The sequence below is a fragment of the Lactuca sativa genome, chromosome 6 (genome assembly GCF_002870075.4).
Source record: "Lactuca sativa cultivar Salinas chromosome 6, Lsat_Salinas_v11, whole genome shotgun sequence".
Classification (NCBI taxonomy): Eukaryota; Viridiplantae; Streptophyta; class Magnoliopsida; order Asterales; family Asteraceae; genus Lactuca; species Lactuca sativa.
This window is the reverse complement of record NC_056628.2, coordinates 34896473-34908390: the sequence shown is the minus strand read 5'-3', so window position 1 is coordinate 34908390 and position 11918 is coordinate 34896473. Positions and strand designations below refer to the sequence as shown.

Genomic DNA, 11918 nt, shown 5'->3' with positions numbered 1-11918 from the left:
TTGTAGAATTCTCTCAAGTTATTCTAAGTGTTTTGGTGATTGGGATTCCATTTGAGGCTTCCACACTATTGGGGCTAGGCACTCAAGCTTCATGAAGACTTCCTACATCAAAGAGGTATGTATTCTATCTTGTTACACTCATTGTTTTGTATGCTAGATTAGGATTATACCTTGGAAGTTCTTATTTGTATGTATAATAGAGAAAACATAGATCCAAGGTATTTAGGGTTGCATGTACACTTAGGAGTGTTAGAATGCTCAAAACCCAACATTTACGTCATTCAGCGTTGTGCCGGTTCTGTCGCGAAACTTCAACAAGTCATGACTTCTTCGCTATAACTCGGATTTTGGTGTTCTTTATATGCACGGAAACCTTGTAACATATACTACAACTTATTTAGGATTATTTATCCTAAATAATCTTCTATCAAAAAGTCATTTTTGACGCTTATTGTCTCTAAATTGACTAGCCCTGATCTACGGGCGTTACACATATATGTATACAATTAGTATTTAAACAACTAATTATGCAAGTAAAGATACCCTAGGACATGGAAAACACTTAGATTCAAGTGCTAAAAGTACAAAGGTTTGCATCTAAGGGCTGTATGGCCACACACTAGTGTTTATGGCCAAGTGGTATGTTCCATGGAAGTTTACGGCCATGAGTTTACGGCCGTAAACTCATGATGAAAAGTGCCAAATGGTAATTTAAAGGTCTTACAACCCATAAGGAAGTGTTCTAGTCTCTTGTCTAAGCCTTAGGAAGAAGTTATGGTCCTTATGCCCCACTAATTAGGGTTTACGGCCAAGGGAGATGCTCTTGGCCGTAAACATCTTTTGTTCTTGATTTCATGATGTTTTCAAGGCCTTAATCTAATATTCTAACTAACTAACAAGTATAGGAGGTAGATACTTACGATTTGAAGGCAAAAGGAGGGTGCTTTCGGCCCAAAACACTTAAGTGTTCTTGATTTTCTTGAGAATCTTTGAAGATCTATTCTTAAAGATGAAATCCAGGTATGAATCAATGGGTTATCAAGGATAAGAGGAGTATAATCTCACAAAGGAAGTAAATCACTTACATTTTTGAAGATAAATGATGAACTCTTGAAGATAGTTGAGAGCAAAACCGATTTCTAGACTTGGAATTGGTAAAAGTGAAGAAAAATGGCCAAGGTTCATACTTATAGGATGGAGTTTACGGCTGTAAACTCATGGGTGTTGGCCGTAAACTCCTCATTTGAGGGTTTATGGCTTGATTAATGGTTTACAACTTCAATTGACACTTCCTTTCACTCATTCCTTTGGTGTACTAGGCTCAGAATGCTCAAACAGACTCTAAATAGTGCTAAAAGTTAGCAGATTCAAGTTTGACTTTGATTGAATTGAATGGCTGTACAAGATAGAAATTCCGTGATGTCACACCTCTTTCCCCATTAAGCCCTAATCTCATGCATGACTTAATCTTAACGTCCAAGATTGGATTTTTATGGATTTATAACATAAAATACACTGAAACGGGGTAGATCAAGGTCCATGGAGTTCCTTTGCTCAAAAAGTCTCAACCTTTGGGACTTAAGCCCTAAAAATGCTCCTTTATGATGTTCATAACAAAAGAGTGGTAAAGTTTGAACCTTTTTACCTTTGTGAGAAGCTCCCTACTCAGTTTAGCTCAGATCTAGAAGCTTGGACTCCAATATTTCCTCTTCAAGGTCTTATCTTCTTCTTCACAAGCACACAATGACACTTTCAAGCTCAAATACACACACAAGTTTAGAACGAAGGTTTAGCTCTTTTAGGGTTTCATTATCTGGAAATGGTGGTTGGGATGGAGGCCATAACATTCCTTTTATAATGCTTATGTCTCATTTAGGGTTTTGAGTCTGGGCCCATTACGCCCAGCGTAACTATGGTTCGCCCAACGTACCAGATAGGATCCACGTCAAAGGCACGTCCATGGGTACGCGTAACGTACTCTTCAGTATGCCCTGCGTACCCACTTGTCACCATTTTCTATTTTGGGCTAATTTTGACAACTTGGAAAAGAATAAGGATTAAAGAGATATACCTAACTTTTAGGATGTTATAGAAGAGGAGGAAAATAAGGAAGATTAGCAAAGCACAAACTAAGATAATGGATTGAGCTCTAGTGAAGATGTGACTGAAATTCGTGCATTTGAGAAAGGCTCGCCACCACTACCACACTCCTCCATACTCTCTTATCCCAAATGACACCAACCACCCTATCATAATTTACCCACCACCACCACCACACTCCTCCATCTCTACCAACCTCGCATTCATCTTTGCTAGCAACCAACCTCCACCGTTTCCCATAGTTTCTGTATCACCCGCAGACCCGGGCTAGCCAATTAAGAGACAATGAGCGTCAAAAATGAGTTTTTAATGGAAGATTATTTAGAAGTATTAATCTTAACCAAGTTGTAGAATATGTCTCAAGGGTTCCGTACATATAAAGAACGCCAAAATCCGAGTTATAACGAAGAAGCTATGGTCCGTCGAAGTTTTACGGTAAAACCGACACGACACTGGGAGACATAAATAGTGAATTTACAATGGAGGACTTTTTAGCCTTAGAAATATAAACAAAAGTTTTAGTATACATTAAAACAAGAACATACAAAAAAAGAACGCCCAAACCTGACTTCATATGAGGAAGTTATTAATTTTCTAAGATTCGGCTTAGTAGTGCATAGCCCGAAACTCGATTTTAGATCGAGTAGTTTTTTGGCCTATGCGACCTAAATGAGAATTGAAGATCTCATTAATAGGAACTCAACGGCAAAAAGAAAGACGAAAACAGAGTCCGTATGTAGAAGTTATGAATTTTACGCGGACATTTAACAGTATAATCTTCTTGTACTGTTAAATTTAAGATCGGTCAAGAATTAGCCAACGGAGTCAAAATGAAAGTTGTAGATCTTATTTTCACCTACGCGTGGATATAAAGAATGTCAAAAACGGAGCTCGTATGTGAAAGTTACGGGGTTTAGAAGTCGGCAGGGTGCTGCCGCAAAAGGGGTGACGTGCCACAATCTTGGCCATTGCTTTCTCCCCAAGGCTTGCCACTAGATGGTGGCATGTGGCACCAAGTTCAACCATTTTCACCCTATAAATAGAACCTCTCACACCCTCATTTTCTTCACACCTTTCACAATATTTCTTCTCTTTACTCTTTCTCTAGCCTCGAAACCCCCGAAAAGCCTAGGGAACCTCCCTAGCATGAGGCAGAAGCCCCGGAGTGCTCGACGGCTCCGAGAAGAAGAGCTTTTCAGCTTGGGAACGCTGCTCCAAGCAAAGCCCGATTTTCTATAAAATCCGTTGTAAGTGAGCTACGCATACGCTATTTTTAATATAGCTTTTATTTAATTATAGTAACGTTATTAGGAACTTATAATAAGTACTTGGGATATTATTATGGGTTATATAAGTATTTTTTAACACTTATATAATAGTAATAATAGCTAGACTATTAATTAGTCTCGGCGAATAATAGACTAAACTTTAGTGGCAATAATACTAGGTTTCGTCGAAGGAAATTATTTTTAAGAAGTGAAGCGCTGTCTGAGTTCGGAATCACCACCTTTTTAAGTGAGTGCATGGTCCCTTTCATCTTACACATAGATATGAAGTATTTTATATAAAATACGTGTTATGTGTACATATTATATGTATACTTGCTATCTATGCTGGATGAACGAGTTTATACAAGTTTTATATGATTTAAATTGTATATGTATTTATATCTACGTAATATGCTGGGTAAAACATGGGTAGATGAAATATGAGTTGGATGATGAGCTGAGAGGTGATATAGACCATAAGGTAAGGGTGAGAGGTGGACGATGTGAGAAGCCGTGTTCCCAAATACTGACCCCGTCATCTAGCAAAGTATGGATGACAACCACAGACTATTCCAGATAGTCCAGTGGAACACTAGCAGGCTTGCAACCTGTAGGTGTTGTGAACGATGTGTTCACCGGTGTACTCTAAAAACCCATTGACATGTATTGCGAGTGGACTCTCGAAAATGATACTGTCAATAAACGAGATAACCGTAGCAGCTGTGCTCGAAGGACAATACTAGCAACTGTGCCTCACATAGAATGTCATAATTCTGGCAGCTACGCCTAAGTGATAAAACTAGCAGCTGTGCTTAACAGTTGTGTCATTGACAACGATGGACTTCGTACCTATTCCTTAGGATAATCCTTAGGAATGAATGAATGAGAAATAGCTGATTCTTAGGGTAGACCCTTAAGAGTAAATAAGATAATGAGGATGGGTAATTGGGTTAACTGTTTGATGATTAAACATAATAATTATATTATTGTGGGTTGAAAACCCTATATACTCACAAGGTTTCCCAACTTAACCCACTCAGTTTATTTATATCACAGGTGTTGATATGAAGTCACATTACACTGAGAGATTAAGGAGATATAAATCACTAGTGATAATGAATATAAGTTCTGTTTATGCTTATGTTTCTATATTGATGATGACATCCCAGATGTTTTAAAATGACTAAAAATACTTTTCTTTGGAAATGCCTTGATAATGCATTTATTGTGTTTTACTGGGAACAAATTCCGCAACACTTTTATGAAAAATATTATTTTGATTTTCAAACAAGCATAAACAAAATCGGTCTTTTTTGGCTGTGAAAATGGGGATGTCACAGTTTCGTTTTTGCCTAGTTTTGTAATTCCACTCGTCACCCAATGAAACATCCTTCAATATCGATTGCTGATTTTGATTGCTTGTTCTATGATTTTAGTCAATGGAGTCGGAGAAACAGAGAAGAAGAAGGAGAATTCGTCGATGGTACATATCTATTGTTAGCAAATTTGGGTTTTTAAACAATTTTCATAATGTTATGGTACAAATGACTTTGAAGAGGAAGTTAAAGCTTTGAATTTGATTTTGATTTTGGTTGTGCATGTGTGTTTCAACTTCTATTTTTTTATTGTGTTTTTGTGTACTTTTGTGTGTTTTTATTCAATTTCAATTTCGACTCAGTAAACAAAAACACATGTGTAAATCATGTTCAAATTCATATATGTGATTATAGAAAACAAGAAGGATGGATTCGTTGGTGGAGGATATAAGTTTGTGAGTGAGTGTTCTTGACTTGTAGGTTTTAATGTTTTCAATTTATGTGTTTGTTACATGGATTCGTTAATGGAGATAGATTTGTAAGTGGAGGAAATGAGTTTTGAAGATGGAAGAGATTAGCAATGAGAACAGGAAGGTCTTCGATGTGTGTGTGAGAGATAAATAATTTTTTTTCTAATTATTTAAATACTAAATAAATAAAAAAAATGAAAAAAAAAATTAAAAAATTGACCTTTCAAGCATATAGGGAGACCAAACTTAGGTAAAATTTTTGATTTTGAACATTCAATTTATTTCAAAAACTTTATGAACATGGACAATTTTATAGTTTTGTAATACTTCAAGTTTCAAAAGATAATTAAACAAAACTTTTCTAAAATACACATGATCAATTTGCTATTAAAAATATATTTATTCAATAAAAGAAGCGTAATTAACATCCACATGATTAATTAAATTTTCCATTGCTAAAACTTAATTTTTAAATTAAGATAAAAGTTATCAATACTCATTTCATAAATACACTTGTTGGTCATTAAAATTTAAAATATAAAATCCTTTAAAACCCTTTTCGTATAAATTACAAGAAAGTCCCAACACTTATTTTGACCAATTTCAATATTATAATAAATATTTATTTTGTCCTTAAACAAATTACTTAAAAAACATGAAACCATCTTATTTTGTCCTTTTCAAGATAATTTGTATAAATTTAATCCACTCCCATTTATTTTCTTTACCTAATTTCTTTTCCTCTGCCCCAAAAACCTCTGCAAAGTTTTCACTAATATCAAAAGTTGTGGTGGCTGCAACTCATAAGACAACAAACCCCAAAGCCCACTGTTGTATTTACAGTTTTAATTTTATATAACATATTTTAATAAAACAATAATAACAAAAATAATAATATAGTCAATCTTTTAGAATATTTATAGACTTACATAAAAAAAATTAAATAAAAAAAAAGATTGTAACACACCTGACACCCACTCCCCCCACCCCACCCTACAACCTATCCCTTTGCTTCATCTTCCCCAAAGCTCCAATTCCAAACCCTCTCACCAAAACCAAAAGCTTTAAACAGCAACAACAAACAAACCCTCTTTGACTCATCCAACTTATAATCTGTATGTGGGATACAGCAAAGCATCAAAATTGCTTACAGGAGTTGTACGTGTTGCATAATCTCTTGTACATTTTGTCATCTTCTCTCTCATTAATCCCCAAAAACAAGCCGAACCGTTGAACGTTTTTCTCTCCGTTTCTCTCTCTCACTCTATATCATCTATCTTATATCTCCTCTCTCTCTCTGTAACTAAAGTGAAGGTTTTTACTCACTGTTCAAAAAAAAATAAAAAAAATCCCACCTTTTCCTTCTCCCTCCGCTTCTTTCTCTCTCTAAAATTCGATGCTTTTTTTGTTGTAGAGAGAGAAAGGTGAAGCAAACAAAAATGGTGGTCGAGTGACTGAGAGCGACTGTGTTTTGTTTTTGTTTTCTTTTTGAAATAAAAGTGTTTTTTTTACTGGGTTTATACACCACCATGGATACAGTTGAAGCTACGAAAATGGTGATGTCAAGGATCCAAAAATTAGATCCAGAAAATGCTTCAAAAATCATGGGATACATACTCATACAAGACCAAGGAGAAAATGAGATGATAAGGCTGGCGTTTGGCCCAGAAAACCTTCTGGTTTCCGTCATAAAACAAGCCAAAAATTTCTTAGACATTTCGTCGAATGCTTCTTCTGCACCTTCGACTCCTTCGCTGTTTATGCACCGAAATTCCCCTCAAATCATCATTCCCAACAATGGGTTTCATCACATGAACCCATCTTCGCCGAGTTCGCCTTGGTCTTTATCTGGGTCTTTCCCCGATCATCATCATCACCGGGGTAGCCCTCGTCCGGCTTCTTACGCTGCTGTGGTAAACGGTGGTGGTTCTTCTGCTTCGTCGTTTTACAACAATTTTAACGATCCCACCGAGGAGTATAGTACTAACAATGGACTGCAAGTTGTTCCCGATCAGCTTTCCTTCTTCGACGAATCTAAAAATGTCGACTTTATAGACCCAATGGTGAGCCCCGGTGGTCGTAGTGACTCGGTTCTCTTCCCCTACCCTAATGATAGTTCAAATTGGTCTGTCGAAACGGGTAACTGTGGCGACTTGCATCACCACCATCTACACCGGAGGAGTTGCTCGGTGAACGATGTTTTTCTTGGCGGTGGAGGCGGAAACGACGATATGGGTGGTGGCTGGAGACCTTGCATGTACTTCGCTCGAGGGTTTTGTAAAAATGGTACTTCCTGTAAGTTCGTTCATGGTAACGGCGGTTTCGGTGAAGAACTAGGGCTCGGTTCATCTTCACCTACAGCAGTCGTCGGTTCTCCCACCGGAAAAATCGATGCTTTCGAAGATTTGCTTAGGTTTAAAGCCATTCAACAGCAGCAGCAACGAATTGCAGCCATGACCGGAGGCGGAGTTCCTCCTTTTCCTTTCAACAGGTGCATGAACTTTCTCAACGAGAATCCTAGGTAAAGTTAAAGTCATCTCCCTCATTATTACTCAAAAATTACCACTTTATTGGTTATTCTTCAACCTATAGTTTCGTATGTTGGATTTCTTTAGTATCTGGAAAAAGAGGAACAGCATAATTATGCTGCAATTATATGCTATTATTAGTTCTTTAAAGCCTTCTTTTTCCGTTTCTCATGTTGGATTTCTTCTTGAAATGCATATAGAAGAAAAGGGTAAAGAAAAAAAAAAGAATCTTTTCTTGTTTTTGTGGATAAAGTTAGGTCATGTTTGGCTTTACCACCTACATATATAAAACTTTCTGTATTTAAAAACTTCGTATTTGATCATGGATTTATTCTGTCTTTTAGATCAGCAGCAGCATTGATGATGGGTGATGAATTTCACAAATTTGGTCGTTGTCGACCTGATCGGAATGATTTTTTAGGGTTTGGGAATTCAAATTCAAGTTCACGACAAATTTACTTGACATTTCCAGCTGATAGTACTTTCAAAGAAGAAGATGTTTCAAATTACTTCAGGTCTCATTTCATAAACAAACAATCTTGATTTTAACCCTTTTCTTTCAAGAACTAAAGATTTCCCATTTCTTTAATCTTTTGAAGCATGTTTGGACCTGTTCAAGATGTGAGAATCCCGTATCAACAAAAACGAATGTTTGGATTTGTCACATTTATGCTTCCTGAAACTGTCAAAGCGATTTTAGCAAAAGGAAATCCACATTTTGTATGTGATTCACGGGTTCTTGTTAAACCTTATAAAGAAAAGGGCAAAATCCCAGACAAGTATGAACCACCATTCGCGACACTTTCTCTTTTTTTTGTCACAAATGATTAAAATATTAAATATCCCCTTATTTTATGTAGGAAGCATCAGCAACAAATTGAAAGAGGAGATTTTTCTGGGTGTTTGAGTCCAACTGCAATTGAATCTGCTGAGCCATTCGATCATATCCCCTTTGGTGAGCAAAAATATCAAATCTATATAAACATTTACTCGTAATTTTAAATGTTATAATATAATGTTTAATCTTAGATGATTTTAATAAAATATAAACAGGTGCACGAATGTTTAATCATGAGATGATTTTGAGAAGAAAATTAGAGGAACGTGCAGAATTACAACATGCAATTGAAATCCAAGATAGAAGAATGATGAATTTGCAGTTAAATGAGCTAAAAAATCATCAGTTTCACCACAATTTATCTGCTTCTTCAACGTTTTCATCAGATGTCAACAATGAAGATGTTGTTTCTGGAGGTAAATAATAAATAATAATTAATAATTAACAAATAATATATCCTTTTTTGTTTTTTGTTTTTCATGTTCTTATTACTAACAATATCGATTTCACATATGTAGCAAAAATTAGCACTGAAGATGATACAAATTCACCGAGTGATGAATCCGATCCAAATGTGCCACCACCGGAAGTGAAGAATGATGGCGGGAATAGTGGCGGCAATGGCTCCGGGAAGGAGGAGAAATCCGGTCAGAATGAAACCGATAAACAAGAAAGGTTTGGATTTTGAATTTTGAATTTTGATGTTATCATCGATTATGAATTAATTTATGATTATGTGTTTCTTGTTTAATTACAGTTTTGAGCACAACCTTCCTGATAACTTATTTGCATCACCTACAAAGTCAGCCGCCACCAACCACCAGACGATTTTCTCGACTGACACCCCGGAGGCTGAAACCGGTGGTGGTGCCGCCACTACCCACCACCCTCCCACCTCTTCAACCGCCATTGACATGCGGGGTTCTATCAATTCATGTTACTTCCAAATGCCAAGGTATAAAATTCACCAAAAGATTGCTTCAAATCTAAACTTTTAATTCATCTCTCTTTAACATTTTTTAGATTTTTTATATTTACCAGTTTTTATTTTTTTGTGGGCAAGAAGCCATTAAAATGTAGGTGAATTTAGCAGCAATGGTGTGATCATGGAGCGATTTAACTTTGCTTGGTAAGAATATAATATCAATCTTTTTCGTTTAGAATAACAAAAAAATAATAAAAAACTCATACATTCGTGTTTATAAATAGAGTCAAAATGATACCGTTGACCGAAAGTCAATTTGGTCAACACCTGTTTTACTTTTTTTTTTCTCCTTTGTGGACCAAATATGTGTGGGGTCTACGCAATGTTGTTGTTATTGAGTCGGACAAATGTTACGTCTTTATGGATATCGAAGGACAAACGTTAGGTCTATATATCATCAGATGCTTAAAGTTAGGGTACGATTTATATATATTTATTTCAATAATCAAGTACTCACTTGGCCTTTGGTTTTTGGATTCCTACGGAATCGGAATCTGAGATTCCGTTCCGTGGCGTGTTTTGTTTCCTTAGACCAAAAATCCTTTTTCTTATCGAGTTCGATTCCATTTCCTGCCAACTAAACACAAGACAGATTCCAATTTCTTTGACAGATTCCATTGCTTTCAAAAACATAAACAAATGTCCTCGTAGTGTTCTAATGGGCTTAGGGAGTTAAAATCGATGAATATCGTGAAATTTGTTTTTTTATGATGTAAGGGTAAAATGGTCATTTAGTCTCATTCTGACGGTTAACTCGGTCTAGATAACGAACATATCTTATGTATACAACTTTTTAACCGGATAAACATCATTACTTATGGGAATTATGTTGTGTATTTTATATTAATTTTTTTTTTATTTTTTTTTATGCAGGAGTAGGAGCAGGATTATAAAAAAAACATCAACAACATCAAGATTATCATCTTCAAAACCTCTCTCCCCATACTACTTACAATTATACATAATATGCAATACATAAAAGAAAACAAGGATAGATGAACTGATTTTATGGGAGTAGGGTATCTTTCTTTATTTACTTTTGTACCCTTCCCTTCAAACTATGTGTTGGACCCCCTCCCCCCTCCCCCCTCCCCACCAAACACTCATTGAACCATGCATATAACAAATCAAAAGAAAAGGGTAGTAGTGGTTAGCAACTTTCTCTTTTACTTATGTGGTAATTTCTTTTTCTGCCCTAGTATGTTCAACTCTATTGTATGGTACAACTCTTAATCCCTAAGGTACAACCATTTTGTATACTTGATTTGACCTTTCTAGTGTCCTTTTTGATCGTCAATACTGATACAAGATCCAAAAGGGTAAATGAATCGAGATTTGACTGATCTGATCTTTTTAGTGTGAGTTGTACCTCGTGCAATGGAAGTTGTACATTTGATTTAAAGATTAAAGATTAGTTTTTAGGCCTTTAGGGTATTAAGTCTTTTGTCCGATTTTTTTGGTTTCTTTGAGGGTGGACATGAAGGGTATAGGTCCACCATGTCACATGGGCGCTGACAACCCATTTTCAATTGGTATCCTCAGAGTACCATTCACACACACACACACACCTTTCACTTTCAGTATTTTCTGGCTTCATTCACATATTATTGTGTGTGTGTGTGTGTGTGTTTGGCCTTTTGTTTTGATAGATGCATTAGTGCCTTTCTGTTTTGGCATGTTTTCTCAATTATGGCTTGATGGTACATGTCCTTTCAAAGAGATAACAATAATTTTATGCAAATTGTACATCATGCAATCAAACTTGTACATTTGGGTTTAGTCAAAATGTCAAAGGGCATACACTTAAAAACTGCCCTTGCATGTAAGTGTTATTCCTGTAGAGTTGAGGATTTTGGGGCCCAATTAGAGGATACGTTTTGCATACCTTTATTGACCATGGATGAGGTACAACAAAAGATGCACATTGTACACCTCTAGAGTTAAAGAACCATAGATAAGGTGTAAGGTACAAGGTACAACCCACGATGCGTAAGGTACAACGCTTTATTTAATGACTTGGGAATTTGAATGTGGAGTTGAAGGTTTTGAGACTAAATTGGAGGATGTGAAATGGGGTTTCCAATGCTATAATTGACCATGGTTGATGTACAACCAATTATGCATATGGTACAACATTTTGATGCATGTTTTTGGGGAAGGGTTTGAGTGAGATGATGTTGGTGGATCCTTGCTGTTTCTCAGTCTCTTTCATGATTTCATGATTGTGTGGTGTTTTTTTATTTGATTGATGGGTTAATCTTTATAAAAATATACCACTCACACATAAAGTTAGGGTATATTATAATAAAATGTAGGCATGTGGTTACATCAATGTCTTTCTTTTGCTATTTACTTTTGCCCAAAATAAAATCTAGTAATATTGTTACGTCAGTGATCTGTTATTATTACCTTT

The 11918-nt window shown here is 36.0% G+C and overlaps 1 protein-coding gene across 3 annotated transcripts; it reads left to right on the top strand.

Moving 5' to 3' along the window:
• The first annotated feature begins 6150 nt into the window (after positions 1–6150).
• LOC111903821 (zinc finger CCCH domain-containing protein 22) lies at positions 6151–10764 on the top strand. 3 transcript variants are annotated; one of them, XM_042895693.2, is made up of 9 exons: positions 6151–7645; positions 8027–8197; positions 8282–8461; positions 8543–8637; positions 8736–8936; positions 9039–9195; positions 9278–9475; positions 9584–9649; positions 10379–10764. In XM_042895693.2, exons 1-8 carry the CDS (start codon positions 6684–6686, stop codon positions 9591–9593), a joined length of 1974 nt encoding a protein of 657 aa, XP_042751627.1. In that variant the 5' UTR covers positions 6151–6683; the 3' UTR covers positions 9594–9649; positions 10379–10764. The 3 variants fall into 3 exon arrangements, with proteins under 3 accessions (XP_042751627.1, XP_023755329.1, XP_023755330.1); XM_023899561.3 differs by having other exon boundaries at positions 6153–7675; XM_023899562.3 differs by having other exon boundaries at positions 6154–7675; positions 9587–9649.
• Positions 10765–11918: the final 1154 nt, after the last annotated feature.

Excerpts from the sequence above, each read along its gene's own strand:
- LOC111903821 (XM_023899561.3), top strand. The coding sequence starts at position 6,684 with ATGGATACAGTTGAAGCTACGAAAATGGTGATGTCAAGGATCCAAAAA. Across the intron at positions 8,198-8,281 it reads GATGTTTCAAATTACTTCAG|CATGTTTGGACCTGTTCAAG; the intron begins GTCTCATTTCAT and ends AATCTTTTGAAG. Across the intron at positions 8,462-8,542 it reads AAGGGCAAAATCCCAGACAA|GAAGCATCAGCAACAAATTG; the intron begins GTATGAACCACC and ends TATTTTATGTAG.